The sequence below is a fragment of the Melanerpes formicivorus genome, unplaced genomic scaffold (assembly GCF_026170545.1).
Source record: "Melanerpes formicivorus ecotype bairdi unplaced genomic scaffold, bMelFor1.0.p_v2 SCAF_56, whole genome shotgun sequence".
Lineage (NCBI taxonomy): Eukaryota > Metazoa > Chordata > Aves > Piciformes > Picidae > Melanerpes > Melanerpes formicivorus.
The window spans coordinates 3,175,936-3,198,819 of NW_027142408.1; the positions used below are offsets into that span (position 1 = coordinate 3,175,936).

The 22,884-nt window shown below is 44.6% G+C and overlaps 1 protein-coding gene across 50 annotated transcripts in view; it reads left to right on the forward strand.

Annotated features, from left to right (window-relative positions):
* RIMS2 (regulating synaptic membrane exocytosis 2) overlaps nt 1–22,884 on the forward strand; it is a 378,604-nt gene that overhangs the window by 349,720 nt on the left and 6,000 nt on the right. For 49 of the 50 annotated variants that reach the window (XM_068161226.1, XM_068161227.1, XM_068161209.1 and 46 more), the window contains one exon: nt 20,791–20,932. In XM_068161226.1, coding sequence (XP_068017327.1) covers nt 20,791–20,932 — 142 coding nt within the window. Of the gene's footprint in view, nt 1–6,304; nt 6,616–20,790; nt 20,933–22,884 lie in introns of those variants that run through there. The other variant, XM_068161261.1, reaches the window with a different exon arrangement.

A 22,884-nucleotide genomic window follows, 5' to 3' on the forward strand; every position in this document is an offset into this window, starting at 1 on the left:
GGTTTGGGAGCCATAGCCCTAGGACAGAGCTCCTGATCATGTTAGTCATGATTAAAATAAAAATGAAGCAAGAATAATGAGTTGTTGTGTGATGGCAATGTGATATAGTGAGAAGCCAGCCATTACCTTGTGAAAGACCTTGTAGCTTGCTGGAATCTGCCCCTCCCAAGTGCTTGACTTGGGAGCTGGCACATCCCCTCTCTAGAGGCCTGGGGACAGCTAGCACAGTTCTAACATATAGCAAATCACAGTAAATAAATAACAGCTTGGTACTGCATGTGGCAAGGTTTCATCCAGCAGCTCTGACTTACACTGACGGGGCAGTACCTTTAGTGAGCTTTTCAGTATATTGGTTTAGCTTTAAAAACACACACACACACATAAAGAGAGAGAGAAAAGCTTAATAATTGTGATATTAAATCCCAGTAACACTTAACCTGAACAATGGCTTGGGAATTCCTGGAATAATAACTTGTTTGGAGAATAACATTTTCCTCAACTAATACTGGCATTTCGTTTCCCTTTTCTATCTTCCTAGAGTCAGATAAATCCTGGGGTTTCAAACTGGTTTGGTTTTTGTTGTTGTTGTGTTGTTTGTGGGATTTTTGTCTGGTTGGGGTTTGGGTTTTTTGAGGGATTTAATTCAGTTAGCTGTTTTTCTGAGGGCCTTGATGCTTATAAAGTGTTTCTTGTCTTGACACGTGTTGGCTGTCTCTGCTTAGTGAAGGCTGATGGCATGAGAGGAAGCCAAAACTCAGTTAAAGAAAATACAATCTGGATTGCAGCTCAGTGGGAAGAGGGAGGGACTGTCCCTCACGTTGCAAGAAGCCCATTTACCCTTCTTGTAGTGACGCATTGCACAAACATTTCCCCTAAGTGGAAAGCCATTCAAAAGTTTGAATTACACTTGTAACATGTGTTTAACAGTTGATAGATGCAGTGCAAGTTAAAGTGCATTAACCTGTGCAGAAAGCTAGACAGCTGAATTGTCTTTCCACCTTGATCAAAATAAATTCCATCTGTAGCACACAGAAGAAGTTGGTGGGCAATGAAAAATGGGTAAGAAACAGGTAAAAACTCTTTTTGAGTCCCAGTCTCCAAATGCATTCCTTAAGCACAAATTGAACAGGGGAAAGGCAGAAACTTTAGATCCTATTTCCCTAGTGTCTGCCCAGCAGAATCCTCTCCAAATTGTGCAGGAGGCATTAAGAACTTTGTTTTCATGGCAATGTGTGCTTTTGTCTTGAGTCCAAGAGCTGGAGGATGCTTCAGGAATGAATCCATTTTATAGGCAGTAATAATAATAATCATAAAAATTATCTACAGAATTAATTTTGTCTTCAAGTCCAGGAAATTAAGACCTCCAGGTTCAGTATGCAGGAAGTAAAGAAGTTAATTTCTTTATCTTTTTCCCTGTGAGGAATATAAATAAATAAATAAATAAATAGCTGTTTTCATGAAAGAATCATCAGACCATCATTTTTCTGAAGCATTCCCATTTAAGGTCTAATAATTTGTGTTTACTTGGAGCATGCTTGCTGATGAGCACCCAGTTACAGACTAAAAATGGAAAAAGATGTCCAATCCATTAGTATCTGCACTAACTGACAGACAGTATCTCTACATATAAAGAGGAAGATGTGCTTATTCAATTCAGAATCCAAACACTGGCTGCCTGCCTGCCTTTGGAGGAGGTTTGCACTGCAGATCCGGTGCCACGAGCTCACGTGACATGATATCGCTCAGTAGTTTTCAGGGAGCACCACCAGCGACCAGTTGCTTTCCTGGTTCAGTAGATGAGCCACCAAAATATTTTAACAGTATATCCAAGTCTACAAAGAGAATAGCCTCAGGGCAGTGCATGCATTTATAGCAGATGCTCGACCTTGCTCAGTTTGACCCAGATTCTCACCACCTCCTGTCCTTTCACAGCAGATTACCAGGAGATCATTAAGGAACTAGGATACCTGGGAGTTGTATGCTCTGTCTTGGTACTTAGCCTTGAGATGGGACTTAGGATGCACTCCCTTTAATGGGAATTTGATTCACTGGCAACTGGTGACACAAATCAATGAGCAGCAGTTAAAAAAACCCAGCAAAATGTTGGGGGGGGGGGGGGGGGGGGGGGGAGATGTTGTCAATGTCAGGACAACAATCTTCTTTCCTTCTGTGTCTGGATTGCTATCAGTTAGCTTAGTTGTACAATGCAATCATTAGTAGCCGTTTGAGGAGACCCTCCCCAAATCCCAGAACCCTGACAATCTGTGGCTTTCTTTTATCAATTTTTGTCTCTGCTTTCATTCTTCTATTTAAACCTTTGTTTCAAAGAAATAAAATCAGGAGAGAGAGAGAGAGAGAAGCATGTTGAGGAAGCTTGCACGGGATTGTGATCTGGTGCTCTGTCACAGATTCACTGAGTAGGTGCCGTGCGTTGCAACCTCTGCTTGGGGTTAAGTTGGAATTGACTACAGATTGTGGAATAGTTCAAGTGATTTTCTTGGCATAGACTAATTTTATTAGTGGGAGTAATGAGTCTTTTTAATTACTGTGCAATAGTCACAAAACCCATCAACTTATAATCACTGTGGCTGCTAGGTCTCGTTCAGTGCTGAGAGATGGGTGGGCCTGGCATTGTGGCACAGCCTCCCAGCCTTGCTTGCTCCTGGGCAGTGTTGCTTCTTCTAGGAAGGATACTTCTGAAGGGAGTTCTTACAAAAGGAGTGTTTATAAATGGGGGTGAAAGTAGATTAAAGCAGATGTTAGAAATCAGTTGCTCTTTGAACAGGCATTTCTAGCTTGCCTGTGTTGTTGTAAATATCTCCAAGTCATCAAACTCTTCTTTTGCCTTTCTCTGCGTCCTTTTTGGTTTTATTCAGCTGGTTTTCATGAAAGCTGTTGGTAGTTCAGCTGAAATGTAGTGCACATTAACTTCTTTTCTCATCCTAATTCTCAAAAGTACTTATGAATTACTATTTAGTCAATCCACAGACATTTACTTTTCTGCCATACCTTACATGGTAGAATTGTTGAAGGAAATCGTGTTGTCTGCTTTAGAGTTTAAAACCTGAAGCTTGATGTCCAGATGGAGATGTGCGACAAGTGGTACCCCTCAAGGGTCTGTAGTGGGACCAGTGCTGTTCAATATCTTCATCGATGATACAGACAGAAGGATTGTGAGCACTCTCAGCAAGCTTGCATGTAATACCAAGCTGAGTGGTATGGTTGATAAGACTGAAGAATGGGATGTGTGCCATCCAGAGGCATCCTGGCTGGGCTGCAGAAGTGGGCTGAGGAGAATCTCATGAGGTTCAATAAGGCAAAGTGTAGGGTCTTGCACCTGTGTCAGGGGAGCCCTAGATAACAGTCCAGGCTGAAGGGTGATGAGATTGAGAGCAGCTCTGCAGAGAAGTAATTGGGGATACTGGTGGATGAGAAGCTGGACATGAGCCAACAGTGAGCACTTGCAGCCCAGAAGGCAAATTGCCTTCTGCATAAAAAGAAGCATGGCCAGCAGTTCAAGAGAGGTGATTCTGCCACTGCTCTGGTGAGACTTCCCCTGAGCTGCTGTGTGCAGCTATGGGACTCCCAACACAGAGAGGGCCATAGCCCTGCTACGACGGGTCCAGAGGAGGGCCACAGAAATGATCAGAGGGCGGAGCACCTCTCCTATGAGAAATGAAAGAACTGGGGCTGTCCAGCCTGGAGAAGACAATGCTCTGAGGAGACCTTGTAACTGCATTTCAGCATCTGAAAGGGACCTAGAGGAAGGCTGGGGAGGGACTGTTTAGAAAAGCTAGTAGAGAGAGGATGAGGGGCAATCTGGAGCAAGGTAGGTTTAGGCTGGACATCAAGAGGAAGCTCTTTACAATGAGAGTGGTGAAGTAATGGAACAGGATGTCCAGGAATCATCATCAGGCCCCATCCCTGGAGAAATTCAAGATCAGACTGGATGTGGCCCTGTGCATCTTGATCTAGTTGGAATTGTTCCTGCTGACTGCAGGGGAGCTGGACAAGATGAACTTTGAGAGTCCCTCTAAACCCAATGCAATCTGTGAAGCTGCAAATCTTTATCAGTTGTTTTGACATGTTTATTGGGGTTTGCAAATAACATAACAATGGCTTATTAGAGACTTAGTAGTAGTAGTACTATCATTGTAAGTTATTTTAGAGCTTTTGGTTTTTTTGGTTTATAGTCTTTTAGCAAAGTCTTTTCAGAGTAAACTGTAAACAGAAAGAGTTCACTCTGCAACTTGAATATACTGTAGTAGGATGTAGTGCTGGTACAAAGGCAGAGGGTGATTGTAGAGGAAGCCCCAGAGGTGATGCAGGCTAACTGGGTGTCCACCTCAAACCAGAGCAGCTCAGCACCTTCTTGGTAACTAGCAGAGTCACAGATATGTTGGAAGAACATGCAAGGCCAGGGAAATGAGCTTATGTAGGATGACCAGCTCAAAAGACATTTTGGATGAATAAGATGTCTAAAAGAAGTCAAAACCTAGAAAGGTTGCCCTGGACATCAATTATAGCTAGTACAGAGAAAAAGAGGATTTATGTTGTTCTAAAGCAAGTGCTGATGGTGTCAGATGAAAGATGGTTTATTAGATACTAGATTTTAGTTATCTGGAAATGAAAATATTTTGTATGTTGTACAACCAGCTGTCAAAACTCAGTGCTTCCCTCTAGACAAAGTGATAATGGGTTCTGTCCCCAAGTGCTGAAGTTCTGATTAGTTTTCATTCCTTAGCAAAGCACAAGAGTAATAGTGTTGGCTGTTCAGAACCTTTCATTATTTTCTAGGCACAAAGATTCCTTTCCAAATGCCAACTCAATGAAGTGTGCTCCATCGGTGTATCTTTATACACGCTGCTGGTGAAGAGTTTCACTTAGCTTCATACTGGCACTCTCTATGCAAAGTTTGTTATATCAAGCCCTAAATATCATTAAGCATTGTTCTGGAGGATATAAAGGTCTTTGAAAGAAAACTGCAAACAGTACCACATTTGCTGTCATTGCTGTTTAAAGAGCCAGCAAGAACACAACAGCCACGTGCAAGGTTTGGTACCTTGCTAAGTTAGTGATGCTGCAAAAAGCACCCTTACAGTAGCTGCTGCCTCTCTTTAATGATGCCCAGTGGTTTAGTTTCCTACCATCTTTGGGGGGAAGGTTGTCAGATGCTATACACTCAATTAATATAATGTACTGGATAAACCAAAATTAAAGGTAATGTTATATAATGGTAAGAAAAATATGGAAGTAAAATGGGATTGAAAATAATGTAGCTACAAGCAAAGCTTATGGATCCAGAAAAGACAGACCCACATTCACTAAGGAGGCAGGTGTGCTTTAGAGAAAACACCTTGCTGTGAAGTAGATGAGAGGTGGAGGATTTGTCTGGGGGTTGAAGGCTGATTCCCCACCAGATGCTGGGTTATTGACAGGAGCAGAAGCAATGGATACACACTGAAACAAGACGCCCTCTTCAAACATCGGGCAAACTTTTTCACTGTGAAGATGACCGAGCATTGGCACAGGTTGGCCAGACAGTGTGTGGAGCCTCCATCCATGGAGGTACTCAGAGCTGCGTGGACACACTCCTGGCTGAATTGCTCTATGTAGGTAGGTGACTCTGCTGTAGTCGACGACCTCCAGAGGTCCCTTCCCACTGAGGTGGGATTCAGTGGTAAGAAACCCTTATGTGATTCAGTGATTCGTTCCTTCCCCGTACAAACACCGCCCGAGGGAGCAGACACCAACCCGTGGGCTATCTGGGTGTGTCCTGCCTGTCAAGAGTACTGGCAGCGGCCACCAGCCTCAGCTGCCCCGGCGCCGTGGGGCGCTCTCCACGCCCTGGCGAAGCTGGGGGCACACCCCTCCCACGGCCCTCTACCCATTTGCGGTGTCCCTGCCGGCCGGCCCCTCCGCCTCCTGCGGCGCTGGAGCCACCCGCCGTCCCAGCGGGCATCGGGCGGGGAGGAACAGAGTTTGCGGGCGGTGCCTGCGGGACGGCCCGCCGCTCTCGGTCGGTGCCCTTTCCCGGTCCTTCCTCCGGCGCCGTCGGTATTTACAGGCGGGCCGCCCCGCCGGCGAGGCTCGCACGTCGGGCGCCGTTCCCCCGCCCGCTCGCCCGCCCCGGTGACTTACGCCGCCGGCTGACGGCTCACCCCGCTGATAGGCGGCCCCGTGCTGGCTGCGGCGGCCCGCCCCGCCGTGAGGAGCGGCGCCGGCGGAGGCAGCGGGGCAGAGCCGGGCACACGGGGGCAGAGCCGGGCACAGCGGTGCGGCGCAGGGCAGAGCGGGGCGCAGGGCAGAGCGGAGCTCCGCGGCGCGCAGCCCGCCCAGCGCTCCCTGCCGCACTCAGCCCGTCGCGGCACGGAGCGGAGGGCTCCGCTGCGCTCCACCGCTGCCCCGGCTCCGTTTCGCTCCGCTCCGCCGCCAAGACGCCGCGCTTCCTGTACCGCGCCAAAGGCGGGTGCCGCTCGGCCAAGATGGGCCGGCAGACGGCGGCCGGCGGTCGCACCATGCAGCGGTCGCAGAGCCGGAGCAGCCTCTCCGCCTCCTTCGAGGCGCTGGCGGTCTACTTCCCCTGCATGAACTCCCTGGAGGAGGAGGACGGAGGTGAGGGGCCGGGGACCGGGCCGGTGCCGGGGCGGGCTGCGGCAGGTGTGCGCGGGGTGGAGCCCGCGGGGGGCTGTGGGTCGCTCCCGAGAGTGGGACAGACCCGACGGTGGCACCCCGTGGAACGGGACGGGGGGCGTGCGCCCCTGTCCCCGTCCCGGCGGGCGGCGGTGCTGAGCGCAGTGCACGGTGCGGGGATGCGGCTCACCAAGAGTTCCCTGTGTTGAGAGAAAACTTGGTGATACAGTGCTTGTAACTGGAGAGTGAGGTGCCATCTGAAAGGTGATGGTGATCGTGATCACGTTGGAAGTGAAGTTCTTAGCAGAGCTTTAGTTATGGTGTAGAGAAATTGAGCGGATGGTCTTTAATTGTGTGCTTATTTAAGAGGGAAACATCTCACTTTTCCCGGGTGGTTTCCTGACACAGAATAGGCTTGCTCAGGTATCCTTTGTTTGTCCTTTAGTAGTGCCAGATATGAGCAATTAAATATTGTCCCAGTTTAACTTTTTCTTTAGGAGCACCAGGGTAGGTAGAAGGCTAAGCATAGCAGCAGACCTTGCAGGTCTCACAGTCAATCTCTGCTCATAAAAGTACATGCAACCAGAAAAGTGCATGTTTGATTTCCACGTATTTGTTGCAGAAGCAGAACTTTACATAATAATGAAGATAAATGGAATGTGTTTTCTGTATAACTGTGGCAAGAAAAGAAAAACAAACAAACAAACCAAAACCCAACCAAAATCCCCAAACCACAGCTAGTTACCAGAAAAAAAACCCTGAAAGATACCAAATTGCAACTGCTGCTAGGGAGCGTGTGTTACAAATGTACCTGCGTAGGTAAGCGTGGCATCAAACCCTACCAACAGCACACCTTGTGTGTAGTGGGTTTGTTTTGCAAGGACTGGGTTTGTAAAGAAAATAATCTGCTGTGTTTAAATATGTTTACATATAGAATGGACTGAAGGTCTTCCTGGTGTTTGTCGGAACCGATCCGAGATTATAATTTCGTTAGGATTAATGAACCATGTTGCACCTTCCACAGATTTGGGCAGCATCAGTTTAGGATGTTGGTATTTGTCTGATGTCTCTGGGCAAGCATGTATCAGCTATGCATGTACTTCATCATCTGTACTTACAGTACCTACATATGCTTAGTATCGCCTTCCACATCACAGGCCTGGAGTTCAGCAGCAAATGCTTGTCCGCAGTCTTCACAGGTCTTGGTTTGTCTTCTCATGTGCAACAATCCCTGAAGTCTGTTCTCCAAAACACCTTTCCTGTTCTGTTGGGAATGCTGAGGTGTGGTGCTTGTCTTTCCCTTGGACCCTGCTCTGGGCTTGTCCAAGATGCCCCTTTTCATAGGAAAGAGGGAGCTGCTCCCTGGGGCAAAATGTGCTGTCCTTCAGTACCCTCGTCTGTTTCCTGCCTTGAACAACCAAATGAACTGCAAAATATTTCCAGTAGAATGCAGGGTAGGCTTCAGAGGGCATTTTTAACCTTTTGATGTGCTACTAAACACTGTGACTGGAAGTACTCATTTTCAAATCACTGAAAATACCTTTGTTCCCCCCTCTGCCATTCCAGAATGCTTCCCTTTATCGTTCTTCTTAGTAGTTACAATAACTGCATTAATCCTGATCAAAACCAGAGTATTGATTTATTCTGGGCTGGTTTGTTTTCTTTACATCTTTAGGAAGTACTTCACTTGTTCCTCAGCCGAGATCTGTGCATGTTTAGAATCGTTCTGTGGTGCAAAGAAGTATCAAATAGATGAAAATCAGTAGAGGAGTATCTGTTAATCAAAAGGTTACTGCAAGGATTTCTTTAGTTTGTGCTGGCAGGTTATTTAGACAGAAATGTTAAAAGGATCTATACTGATTGTTTTTGCCAGGTTTTGTTGATTTCTGTTATCTGATGCTATTCAGACATCAACTGCACTTGCAAACACATTTCATGTGATTCCCGAGAAAAAGCAGAGCTCAACTGTCATGCAGTTTTGATGGAGCTGAGTTTCTGCTACCAGAGGTTTCAGACAAACCAGGTTACAGAGGGAGTGACAGGCATGACAGCTAAACTCTTTTCCAAGTGTTCTGAGATTAGAAAGAAAAATAAAGGTTTGAGGTTTTTTTTTTAAATAGTAAGTCACCTCTGCATTCAGAATGGAATTTGTTGTCTTGTGAGCACCTCTGTGCAGTTATATTTACGTACCACAAGCATCCTCAGCGGGGTGTCTGCGGTCCATGCACTCCCAACTTCACGTCCTCACTGCTATTGTACAGTCTGTCCTGAAGAAGGTAGATGTTAAACCCCCTTCACAGGTTATCTCCCCTCCAGATGTAGTTATTTCGGTGTGTGGTGGATGGGTTAAAGAGGTGCAACAGGGATGCTTCTGCATTTCCCACTCAAATGCATTTTCAATACAAATACATGTTTTGAGGTGTTTGTTTGGGATACTCTCTTGAAGACTTCTGTTCATTAGCTGCTGGAATGAATACAGTGGTCCATAGCTATGTCTTTGGGTGTGAAAGAATATGAGCACTGTCAAGTTCATGAATAACTGAATTGTTAAGTAACTCAATACAGTGTATTACAAAGAGTAATTTTAGAAGCAATTTTTGAACATGATGATTGAGAAGATCCACTTAAGGGTCAAGTGATTAAAGGGAGTAGTGTTCTTTAGCCCTGACATCCAAGCTGTAATGTACTGAAGACACTAGCTGTGGAAAGGCTGCAGTTTGCCAGTTAGCAGCCATGAACTTGCCATGGGTAAGGCTTGAACTTGCCATGGGTAAGGCTTGAACTTGCCATGGGTAAGGCTTGAACTTGCCATGGGTAAGGCTTGAACTTGCCGTGGCCAGGTTTGCAGCACAGGAAACTGCTGTTCACTCTTTTTTGTTTCCTACTTGCTGATCAGTTAAGTCCTGCAAATTCATTCACAGCTGTTATTTTTAGGGGAATTTATTATTCAGATTAAATTCTGTATGTTATTGAAGTATTAAGGTTGTTAAAGGGTATATTTTGCCTTTTTTGTTCTGTTTTGTTAGATTCATTGCTTCCTAAAGTGAGAATTGGCATCAGACCATGCTTGGAACAGATCTAAATCAGGAACTGTCTGAGTGCTCTTGAAGCAACCCCAAGCCTCAGGTTTTGACTGAAATCATGGCTTTGTTGAAATGAAAGGAGATTTTGTTGTTAAATCCGAAAGACCAGGGGATTGCCAATGGAAATTTATGTGACAAAATTTCATGCACTCAATGCAAAATAGTGGATTGGAGTTCACTCTGCTTTGCTGTGATACCTGAAAAGTGTGCTAGGGCAAGTCAATTCTTCTTGGGGAACAATGAGAGTTATCTGTCATGCCCTGAGAAAAGGAGATGCTCAGATCACACGTGAGCACTGGAAACCCTACATTTGTTTTTGTGCATGGCACTGTTAGCTTGGTACTCTCTCAGATTACACTCTGTGTGGTGCTGGCTGCAATAAAGTTGTGCTACAGTTTCCTTTTATGCTCTGTTTGCGTTCATTTCTGATTTGCATTTGCACTGAAGTGTTGATATAAGCTGTTAATAGAAGGTTGCCAGGGGTGCAGCTATGGAACTGCTACTCATGGTAAGTGCAGCAGTGTGCCCTCTGAAAGAGAGTGTATTTCTATTTAATGTCTTCTTTTGCCAAAGTTTCTGGGTAGTAATGAAGCTATGAAATTAAAGGGGAAAGTCAAATGCTTTGCAGGTGCTGAAGACAATTAAAGATGTGATTTATGATAATCAGACATAAATTAATTCAGAAAGAATGGGAAAGCATTTTGGTCTCCTGGTATGTTATAAAAACAACAGGCAATTAACTCCCTTCTCCCCCCAAACCACAGAATGTTCTTCACTCCAAGACAATCATGCCCAAAATAGCAGGAATTAGTTGTGTTACCTGAGAAGATGCATTGCAGTTTTGCATACTGATGTCTACCAAAGAAGTATCTTAAGTGTTGCACCAGGAGATCATCAGGAACAGAAGCACATTATATGCTCCTCTCACCTGGTTGATAACTATCTGTGAAACTTGCTGGAGGGGTTGTTTGATCCCACACAGACATCACCAGCAGGAGCATTGCCACTGATGCTGGTGAATGAAGGATCAGGACTTATTTAAATGCATGCTGAGCTGCTCAGCTGAGCACTGCTACTGTCTTTGGTGCCATTTCTCACAGATTAATCATTGCTCACTGGTAGAGCTGGAATAAAACTCTGCAGTTCCTGGATCCTGTTCCTGTGGTTAGGCTGCCAGATCACACTGTCCCTCTGGAGGTCCCAGTAGACAATAACATGCAGACAATAATTTAACCAGAAATAGAAAATGGGGGAAGTAGTAACAATAAATTCATTAGCACAGTAATTATTGAAGTGAAGAGAATCCTGTACATGAAGTAGCTATGCTGTAAAATTATCCTCTTAAAAAGAGTAAAGTAATAGTAGGAGTATCAGGCAGTGAGAATAACTACGTTTTCTTGGGGGAATTGGCCTACTTTTTGCTCTTTGTGGCAAGGATGACCTTGTTTATATGCAGTGTGCATAGGCAGAGCCAAGGTGGAATATGAAAAAGGGGTCTGGTGCCCTGCGCTGGTGACCTTGGCTTGACTGGTGCTGGCGTGTCAGGGATTGTGTGCTGTGCATGGCACACAGCAGTAGAGTGGCTGATCTGAGAGGATAAAACTCACTCCGAGCACAGAACAGCAATCATGCCATACAGAATCTGGGTGACCTTCAAGTTTATGGTTGGTAAGTTTTTGTTAATGTTTACTGCTAAGGCACTGCTCAGGGGCTGAGCTGAGTCAACCTTTCCATCAGTGTGCTGGGGCTGGGTCTCTCCCAGTTCTGCAGCTCCTTAGGCTGAGTCCAGGGTGCAGACAGTCCAGAAGTAATGTCCAGAAGTTTGAAGCTCTCTCCAGTTCCAAGTGTTTGTACCAGTTGCACTGAGGTACTAAACCAATGAAGTAGATGTCAGGATGGAGAAGTCCTTTGAAAGAAGCATCACAGAGAAAACTCTACTGATGCTGGTGAGGTAAAAAGTGGGACAGACAAAATAGATGTATGCTGGGAAACACCTGGAAAATCAATAGAAGAGTAGAAGAAATTGAAAGTACAACCAATATACTCCAGCTTAACTGTATGACAGAAATGCCCAGCAGAGTTTTAAAGCTGTATTTCTCTGGTACATGTTGTATTTCTCTCCAGAGCTGCCAGTTACGCTGCAGAATGTACCTAAATAGCTAACAGGTAACTCAGGTATGGCTGAAACAGCAGCCGGGAAGCTACAGTATAGCAGGTTTCATCTCCTAGAGTCCTGTGTCCAGTTCTGGGCCCCTCAGTTTAGGAAGGAGGTTGACTTGCTGGAACGAGTCCAGAGAAGGGCAATAAAGTTGGTGAGGGGTTTGGAACACAAGCCCTATGAGGAGAGGCTGAAGGAGCTGGGATTGCTTAGCCTGGAGAGGAGGAGACTCAGGGGTGACCTTATTGCTCTCTACAACTACCTGAAGGGAGGTTGTAGACAGGCAGAGGTTGGTCTCTTCTCCCAGGCAACCAGTACCAGAACAAGAGGACACAGTCTCAGACTGCACCAGGGGAGGTTTAGGCTTGATGTTAGGAAGAAGTTCTATGCAGAGAGAGTGATTGCCCATTGGAATGGGCTGCCTGGGGAGGTGGTGGAGTCACCATCATTGGAGGTGTTCAGGGGGAGACTTGATGAGGTGCTTGGTGACATGGGTTAGTTGTTTAGGTGGTGTTGGATTGGTTGATAGGTTGGATGCGATGATCTTGAAAGTCTCTTCCAACCTGGTCTGGTCTATCCTATCCTATCCTATCCTATCCTATCCTATCCTATCCTATCCTATCCTATCCTATCCTATCCTATCCTATCCTATCCTATCCTATCCCATCCTAATCTCTGGTGGTACCTACATAAACCTGAAAAAAATCTCTCTCAGATCTGCATGCCCTGATTGCCATTTTTCCATGGCAGGGTCAAAGTGCCATCAGAGAAGCAGCATGCTGTGTTGCTGCTGTTTCAGTTGGAGAGGTAAATATTTAGCAGCAGTAGTTTGAAAATGAGTCATGGCAGTGTGAAATTTGCTGAGAGTTTTGGGAACTGTGGCTATGTGAATAATGATATTTGCATGGTATCATTACTCATCCTAGACAAAGCCAGGAGGAAGAGCTGTTTCTAATTTGTGTAATTTCAGTAGCCGTCCAACTACTTGCCATCATCTAGCTCATTAAGCCGTAACAGAGGGTGTTGAATTATTTCAACACACTTGCTGCATCGTTCAAAACTGCTGCACAGATCTATCTAATAATGTGTGTCACAACCCCAGCTATATTCAGAATAACCCAGGTTGGTTGAAAGAGTGTAGTTAACTATGACTATTGCATATTTGGAAAGCATCTCTCAAGTCACACAGTGCAAACATTAAAGAGGAGTCCTAAGCTTCTCAATGTATACACTCTCCATTGTTGGAATAATTGTTATCAGTACATGCATAAGGATGCTACACATCCAGAGAATTGAACATCCGTGAAGACAGCTCACACAAAAAGCCTGTGGTGGTGCCTTCTTTTTACTTAAGCTGGTCATCCTTTGTCACTACTAACATCAGAGACTGGGTTTAAGGATTTCTTGTTAATGACTCCTTATGTAAATGGGATGTAAAATTAGAATGTAGTTCTGCAAAATTGCTTGCTCTATTTTTTTTTTCCTCAGGATTTTAATAGCTTGGAGATGAGACTGATTTCCCACTGCTTTGCACTTCCTTAGTTGTGTAGATTGCTTTACAGGATGTATGAAGTGGCTGTAAAATGTCACCGTTCTGGTTTGACAAGTGCACAAAGCAGGCAGATTGTACTGAATGATGAGAACATCTCTCTGTGTGGACATTGTCACTGGTCTAAATGAGGGTTCCAGAAAAACTGTTCAGGTCACTTGGCACATGGGACATACAGCCATGGGCTGCATGCTCCTTTATTGTCATACCTCTGTGATCAGTTGTGCAGCAATCGTATGAGGCTTTTGGCAGGTGCATCCCCTGACCAGGCTTAGAAAAGCAAAGGTCCTTTCAGTAACAGAAGCAGAGACTTCTCCAGAAGTGCTGGAAAGGCCTGAGTGGCTGTGTGGAGGTTGTGTCCCTTATTCATGTCTTGCTGTCAGGAGTTGTGCTTTTCTGAAGAAAATCAATGAGGATGCCCTATTAATTCTGCATTTGCTGTCTGCTGGGTTTATACTGCATCAGAACTAAACTCTGTGATTCGATGTCTGAGACAGCTAATGTGCAGTGTTTTTTTTCCAAGGTAGAGGAAGACCTTTAGGATCTCCAGTTGGACTGGCTGGGCAAGGGGAAGCTTACTAGCTCAGTACACCTCAGTGGTAGCAGCTTGCTTGGAAATGTATCTGACACAGATCTGAAGAAAATCTTCCTTCTTAGCCCCATGGTCATATTTTTGAAACAAAAAACAGCATAAATGCAATAAAGATGTCCTGACCTCCCTTGGGCCACATAAGTGACTACGAATAATAATGGAAGAAAGCATTTACTGTGCATTGCAGTCAAGATCTGTAATAAGATCAGGGTCCAACTATATCTGCATATCCAGTGTGTTGTTACATAGACAGAGCCAAGTAACCAAAAGGGAAGTGGAAATCCTATCAGTACTTTCACTTCTTATCCCTCCAAGTGCTTCAATGTAGCTTCAGTTCCCTGGGGTGACTCCCAGTCTGTTGGTAGTTATCAGGGGCAAATTCTTTGTCAATGGAAGGGCCAAGTAGCAAGGTCCATGCTGTGGTTCTGTATTTGCTTCACTGGGATTACCAGGGAGTCTTACATAGCACAGGTATGGAAAATGAGCTCTGAGCTGCCAGAGGTGTGGTCATTTGTCCTTTTTCCTTGTAACCGTTTCAACAGCAATTTTGAAGAGCAGTACAGGAGCAGTCATTATCATTCATGTAGAAAACCAGCTTGTTGTGAGCACTTTAGACTTGTAAAGAGGTTTCAAAAGCTTTGCAGACCAAAGATGTTGACGAGCTTAAATTGGTGGATACCCCACACAGACAAAAGCAGTTTCTATTGTCTGATGCGCTTAAGAAGTTGCCAAAGGGTTATTTAGGACTGAAGAATTCACGTTAGCAGAGCAGTGAAATTGAAGTGGCAGATTGCAACTTTAAACAGTCAAAAGTGAGAGAGAACAAGGAGCAGGTGTCTGCCTTAAAGCACAGCGTTGCTTTGGTGCAGTGTGTGGTAAGCTGACTTCACATCGCACAGGCACAACAAGCTGCAGAGATCTTTTGCAGATTGAATGTATGACCATGACAGGGAAATGGATGCTGCAACCTGGCCAAAGTTCTATGTCCTGGGAACAACTGAGATTTGTGATAGCTGCCTCTAGGGTCACGGAGTCACAGAATGTTAGAGGTTGGGAGCGACCTCCAGAAATCACTGAGTCCAACCTGCATATGAGAATTCATCAAGAATGGGACCCGACAGCTTCTATACCAAGGTTTGAACAGAAGCTCAAGCAACAGTTTAGCAGATGATTATTTAGTCCACTTCTTTAACTTTTTCTTAGGTTCTGTCTTAATTAACCTTAAATAACCATGCTTCCATTATGGCCAGAGGAAAGCGAGAGAAGGAACACAGAGACACAGGACAAGAGTGAAGAAGTGTTTCCTGACTGAAAATAGGAAACTGAGGCCTCCCAAGAAATCTAAACTCACTAGACTGAGGCTCTCAATCTCTTAGGCTTTCCAAACCTGGCTGCTGTCATACTGAAGAGCTTCCATGCAGAAGGCAGCTCTGCTTTGGGGCTATCAGGGCAGGCCATCATCATTCCAGTCACGATTGCTCTGTGGTTTACATTGAGATATCCATGGGAGCAGGAACTGGAACATGACTTCCTTGCAAGTGCTAAGTAAGGCAGAACCCCATGCTACAATTTCTCCCTGGTCCTGCAGATGCTTCTCGGGCTTCATAAAGTCTTACAGCATGTGCTGTGAAAAAACTTTCTCAAGACTGTAGCAGGTCACTTCATGAGCTGGTGGGTAGCATTGGCCTCTTAGAATTGCTAGGATGAGATGGGCTCAAAGTTTCTCAAATTAAGGTGACAGTGGATACTAGGTTTCCCAAAGCCTGCTTAAATGAGTAGATCCTAATCCACAGCTGCTGCTTGGGGTGTGTGAGTGAAACAAGAAAACAAACATCTCAGCTGTGGTTCCCGGCAGTGCTTCAGCAAGAGCTAAATGCCTCACTGAGTGCAGCCAAAACCTGGGCTGTTCCAGACACAGAACTCTGCAAGGGAATTTGAGACTTACCCTTTTCTTAGGTAGGATCAAGTGTTCTTGGATTGATTTTGATTAATTCATCTAAACTGTTCTTAACCTACCCAGAGCAGATTTCTAGATATGTGAACAGCTTTGCTCATGGCAAAGGGTCACTTACAGGCAGCTAACTCCTGAGTTCAACTGAAAATCCTGAAGCAGTTTTTATGCAGACGTTGTAGTGAGGTGAGTAGAGCAGAGGCACCTCAAACACTTGAGCGTGTTTCTACAGCCCCAGCTGCTCAGTACTCAGTACAAGTCCTACCCAAGAGGTCATGTACTACCTGGGGACTGGCACAGCCAGCCTGCCTCTGCCTGCACCAGCAGTGTCCTCTTAGGGCTCTGTGCCTGAAGTGGTGAGCAGTTGTTGGAAGCTCTTGCTGAGAGGAAGCTAAGAGCTGGAGCTCTCCCTTCCAGAGGCAGCTTTCTTCTGGCTAGATCCCAGATCACGGAAGGTATTCACTGGAGTGTTGATCTTGTCCTCATCTGATATTGAAGATAATGTGAGTAGTTTTGCACCCTTAATTTGCAAGTTATTTGCAATGCAAGTAGTGGGAACGAGTAATTCCATGTGTTATTTAGGAAATGTGGCCTGTGGAGTCTATTTGCAGTCACCATATTAAATTAGCAGTGTGATTAATTGTAAGAATGAATGTGCTTTCATAAATACCAAAGCAATTATTCCTGGTAATTTATTCCACTCCTTACAACATGGCTGCAAGAATCTGAACTAGGGCTTTATAGATAACATATTCCATATCTTGTGATGGGGACTTGAGGGAAGTTTCTTCTTTCTTGGGCAATTAGATTATGCTAATTTGGAAAACATTTTCAGTGTTCTTCATTAGAGTTTAGTAAATGGTGAGTAAAATGATTTTTCAGTGCAGGTCATCAGCAGCATGCTTAGCAACAAAGTCCAGTACTGAGCTCTCTGGTTTCCACATCGTTTCATTTGGTAAGCTTTAAAGCAGAGTGCATGTGGTGAGCATGTACACACTTCACTTCAACAGCAGCACCACTCACTTGCTTATCTCTGTGTTAGTGTCAGATGCACTCCCAAGTTATTGGTCTGGATAGAGATTAGCATCACCTCAACTGGCTTCATTCAATGGCACGTTTGTTTGCACAGGTGCTTTTGGGAAATGATGTGTCTTAAAAGGAAAGCCACTTTGAAACATACTATTAGCTTGTTCATTTGGGGCTGAGTCCAGTGCAGAATGCAGCCACACGAGTAGCTGAAGTGGCACACCAGAGGAGGTTTGGATTTCCAGGCAGAAATGAGGGAAAACAGTTTGGATGTACTAAGAGTGGTGACACCTTCAACAAGACCTTCTACCAGCTCCAGCCTGCAAGTGTGGCACCAAGGGCTAGTTCTTTGAGTAACTACTTTGAATATTCATTACTACTTGTTAATGCTGAATTTGTGGCACACAAATGGTGGGTTGTGCAAATACTGCCTTTGCTTTTAAATTGAGGAGCTGTGGTATTGTTTTTACTTCTTATATTTTTTTACACTTATTACATATTATATTTGCTCATTATTTATTTATAACAGGGACCAATGTATAGCCATGCAGTGTAGGCAAGCGAGTGTAAGCATTTCTCAGTTGTGTTATTGAATATTAGTTAAGCCAAGCTTTAGTCAGAAAGAATATTCTTCTCTAAAGTAGTGGTTCAGGAGTCAAGCCTGTGTTCTAGGTACTCTTTCATACTTGTGCTCCAAATTGACATCTTGCTGTTAAAATCTTCAGTTCTCGTTTCAAGAGGCATCAGCATCTTGATTAGGAGCCTTATTGCTGAAAGGTCAGGTCTTTCTCTTTGGAGACCATCAGAGAACTCTGCCTGTTCCTCTTCAAAACTGGAAAGCAGTTATTCCTACAGCCTCCTTTCAGCCCTCCTTAACATCAGCATTAAGGTTGAAGTAATTGCTTCGTGCCACTCACACTTACACAGAAGCTGAATACATCAGGCATGTCTGACTTCCATGCTGTGTCAATGTTGTGTCTTCTCAGTCCTTGTCCAGTCTTCATGAGAGCCAGGGCACTTCTGTCAGTTAATGTGGGAAAGTAAAACTGCTTTAAAATAAGGTTCAGATGAATGCTAAGAACACACGTGCTGCTTCAGAGACTCAAAGGACAATGGCACCAGTCCTGCCTGGATTTCTCAGTGAACTGATGTGGCAAAGCTATGTTTGGGGTGTTTTTTTCAGTGAATGTGGTGCTGGAGTGAAGGCATACAGGCTCACAGTTCTAATTCAGGAAAAAAATATCATCTACTTTGCTCATTAATGAAAGTTACTAAATACTCCTTCACATCTCACAAATTCAAATGGATATTTATCCCACCCCCCTAAATCTTTGAAAGATAGGATATGGAGAGATTGAAGAATCAGACACTCAAGATGGAGATGTTCTGTTAAATTTGCCTGGGAGAATTCATGTTGGTGGCAGTGAACCAAGAATGGGCACCATTCAAGGAGGCTGAATGAAAAGGAATGCTTACAAATTAAAAGAGCACTTGGAGAGGAAGAGTAATATATCCTGTAACAATACTTGAGTGAGAAGAGCATTGGGCTTCAGGAGCTATGTGCCTTTCACATCTGACTATGACACAGTTTACCTCTTCTACAAAACTGTAGCACAGGCTGTGTTGGTTATTGTTTTATTTTTTCCCCCCTGGCTGTTCTGTGGGAATATCTCTTTGATATGAAGGATTGGATTTTAGAGCAAGTCTGGAAGTCAGCTGCCAGCTTCCATTAGCTGAATATAAATAATAAAACCAGCAGACACTTGGAACAGTACAACCCAATACAAGTGAAATTGTTGGCTTCTGCCCTTCAGTTTTCATTTATCATGTTAGCCTCATATATCTATTTCATTGTATTTGTATTTATTGCACCAAATATTGACAGGCATTTTAAGAAGTATTTTTGATACAGGGAAAAACTATTTTACTCTGGGTGCTAAAGTCACATGGGGAGCTGCAGTTCTAGAGGAGAGTTATTATTTCTATTATTTTTATGCACTGATTAGAAGTTTTACAGCCTTAAGGAGTGCACAGAAAGCATGTAATGAGCATTGTCATTTGCACCACTCATGATACTGTGATAGATATGTCTCACTATGGCTCATTATTATGAAGTTATTAATCTTTCTTGATAAGAGGCCAGTGGGGTTTAAGGTGCTAAAATTCTTACATTCTTTATCTGGTCTAAAGCCCTTCTGAGTGGAGGGCCTGGGAGGCTCAACCCACGCTGCAGCCTGTAGGACAAAATGATGCTGAGGATGGACATTGGAATTGATGTCCCTCTCCTATTGCCTGGTGGAGGGTGCACGTTCTCTGACTCTGAGGCAGCCCCTGTGCTCACATATTCTTCTCAGGGTGTGGATTGTTATCCCAGGGCTATCTTCTGCCATGCTCATTTTGTTTCTCAGATCCCTTAGAGCTTCACTGACCCCGTAGGTCCAGCAGTTCTTTTCTGATATGTGATGAACCAGAGGAGGTGTAAAGGATAACAGAGGCTACAAACTGCAGAAGAGAGCAAGTCCCTAGATGTATCCTACCCCATTGGGTATTACTCTGCCCTCATTGTTTCAGTAAGAGTTCTGATGTTATTTGGTGTTGTGTACATTTAGAGTTAATGGTCTGTTACAAACTGTGTTACCAGTGCATCACCCAGCAGTGTTCTGAAGTCAGGGGGATATTGAATAGAGAAATTGCAGTGCAGAATTCCTTATCCTGTTGCAGGCACAGCATTTAAAATCAGAAATTGATGGAGTGACTGTCTGTCTTGTGAAAGGAGAGCTGAAGCTTCATGCCTACTCATCCATTTTCTGTCTTTGTTTGCCTGGTTGGTTGGTTTCATTGTTGTGTTTTTTGGGTTTTTAATGTTGATGTCAGAATATCATCCAGCTGAGGTCTTGATCAAAATTCCTGCACTGAAATGCTGCCATCTGAAGTTTTGAGTACTTTTCCCCTTGTCTGATGGCCATCTGTCTGTCACCCTAAGGGCTGCTTTTCCAAGTAAAATTAAACTGTGCAAGCAGATTTAAAAACCTGGCACTCTTGGAGGTGGTAATAAACTTTGATATTGTGCAGGAAAAAGTCATGACTTATCTATTAGCTGTAAAACTAAAGCAGAGAAGAGTGTGTGTAGAGAAAAAAATAGGAAAGGCTTCTTTGTGTGTTGTTTACTGTCCTTAATATATATCTATACCTTTATTTATCTGGTAAGGACCAGATCATTTCAAATCAAACGATTCACCTGACTGTCCTTGCTAATACCTGTCTATACCTTGATTTACCTTTATTTACCTGGTGTTGGTTGATAGCTTGGTTGGATGATCTCGAAGGTCTTTTCCAACCTGGTTAATTCTGTAATTAATTTTCATAATGACCAAATAATTTCAAATCAAGTAATTTGTCTGACTTAACAACATTCCCCAGACACTGCATGTTTTGCCATCATGGTAACAATTTAATTGAATGCCTAAGAGAGATGTATTCATCCAGAGCAAACATGTTTTAAACACACTGAGCTATGGGGAGTGTAAGTCTGGCTACCTCCATAGAGCGACTTGTGCTGCGTGGGGGATGTCTGCCCTTGGAAGGCAAGGTCCTGTAGAAGAGATTCACACTTCTCTTATCTGTTACTTAACAAAAGGTAATTTTTGAGTGGAGGTCTTGGTGCAGGCACACTTCTGGCTTCAGGTGGTTCTGCCGCATGGAGGGGCAGGGTGCCGCCTGCAGCAGCGCCCCGCAGGGCCAGGCGCCGGTGACAGTGCAGTGCAGTGCAGTGCATGGGCTTCTCTTTTGTCTCTGCAGAAGCAGGAGGCAAGAAGCTGCGGAGCACCGTCCAGAGGAGCACTGAGACAGGACTGGCTGTGGAGATGAGGAACTGGATGACCCGCCAGGCCAGCCGCGAGTCCACGGACGGCAGCATGAACAGCTACAGCTCCGAGGGAAAGTAAGCAGCAGTTATAACTGGGGTTAGCTGATGTTTCATGAAGGACAGGGACCTGATGGAGCAGGTCCAGAGGAGGGCCACGAAAATGATCAGGGGGTTGTAGCGCCCCTGCTATGAGGATAGGCTGAGAGAGCTGGGGGTGTTCAGCCTGGAGAAGAGGAGGTTCCAGGGAGACCTAATAGCAGCCTGCCAGTCCAGGAGGCCTACATGAAGCAGGGAGAGAGACTGTTTGCAAAAGCCTGCAGTGATAGGATGAGGGGCAGTGGCTTCAAACTAGGGAAGAGCAGATTTAAATGGGATGTTAGGAACAAGTTTGTTACTATGAGGGTGATGGAACATGGAACATGTTGCCCAGGCAGGTGGTTGAAGACCCATTCCTGGAGATACTCAAGGTGAGGCTGGACAGGGCTCTGGGTAGCCTGATCTGATGGAGGATGTCCCTGCTGACTGCGAGGAGGTTGGACTGGATGACCTTTGAAGGTCCCTTCCAGCCCTGACCATTCTATGATTCTCCATGAAACTGGTAGTTGGACAAAAGGGTGGTGAGCAAGCAGTGTAGGTCTGCTAGAATTCCCTCTCACAGGCTAGTGTCATTGATGGACCAAGCCTAAGTATTCCCTTACACCTGAAAGAGTCTCTCATTGGAAGGGTGAGGATCATTTCTGCCATGACAAAGGCACCTGGTGAATCAGAGCTCCAGCCTACAATATAAAGTAAAAGACAGAAAAGGGCAAATTTTCTTTCACAAACTCCTTGCATACCTCTGTGTTTGCAGGGGGAAAAAAGCATGTCCAAGTGTTCTTCACTGGGATAAAGGGTTTTTCAAAGAGTCTGCTGATTAATTTTGAAGAAATTGTCTAGGCAGGCATGTAAGACTGTCAAGTATCATGCTTTTCATAGAATCTCAAGTTAAAGGCTACTGAGTAGTATGTCCAAAACATGGCCCAGAGAGATCTGATTGTGGATAGACTTACTGGTGGTATTCACAGCACTGGGTGGTACACCTGTGGTAGACAACAGATCTTACACATCCAAGTTGATGCACTATATGCATGCTTGGTCATTACCAGTCTCATTAGTTCTTGTTGCCTTGTAAAGGGCCACCGATAATTAATGGCACAAATTTGAATTGGAAAGGACTTTGGTGACTTGCCACAATGGATTTCAGTTCCATTGTTGAATGGATGCCATTCTCAAAGACATTTATAACAAAATGTTTGTGAGGAATGCTGATTCCAGGAGGTGATTTTAAAAACAGTATTCAGTCTAATGTAGTGATTTCACTGGATGCATTTGATGTTCAGCTGTTGAATTCACCTTGACTGAGGAATCATAGAATGATCAGATTGTCAGGGTTGGAAGGGACCTCAAGGATCAGCCAGTTCCAACCCTCCTGCCATGGGCAGGGACACCTCACACTGCATCAGGTTGCTCACAGCCACATCCAGCCTGGCCTTAAAAACCTCCAGGGATGAGGCTTCCACCACCTCCCTATACCAGGCTCTCACCTGGGGAAGAACTTCCTAACATCCAATCTGAATCTATCCATTTCTAGTTTTGTTCCATTCCCCCCAGTTCTATCACTCCCTGACACCCTAAAATGTCTCTCCCCCCCCAGCTTTTTTGTAGACCTCCTTATGATACTGGAAGGCCACAATAAGGTCTCCTGGGAGCCTCCTCTTCTCCAGACTGAATCTTAGTGGTATCTTAGTATCTTACTGAACTGGTCTCAGTAACTGCAATAATAGTATTGTATAACTACACTAATGAGCAGTTGTCTTTAATATATTGGCAAAAGAGCATGGTGGAAAAATAGTTCTGTAGGAATGAGAAGTAGTGGAGATTAATGCTGTTTGTTTATATGCTGGAGGCTGAACTGCTGCTTGTTGAACACTGTCAGGTTCTGAAAATTACAGTAATTGTTTTGTAGTCTTGTAAATGAGTTCCTTGCT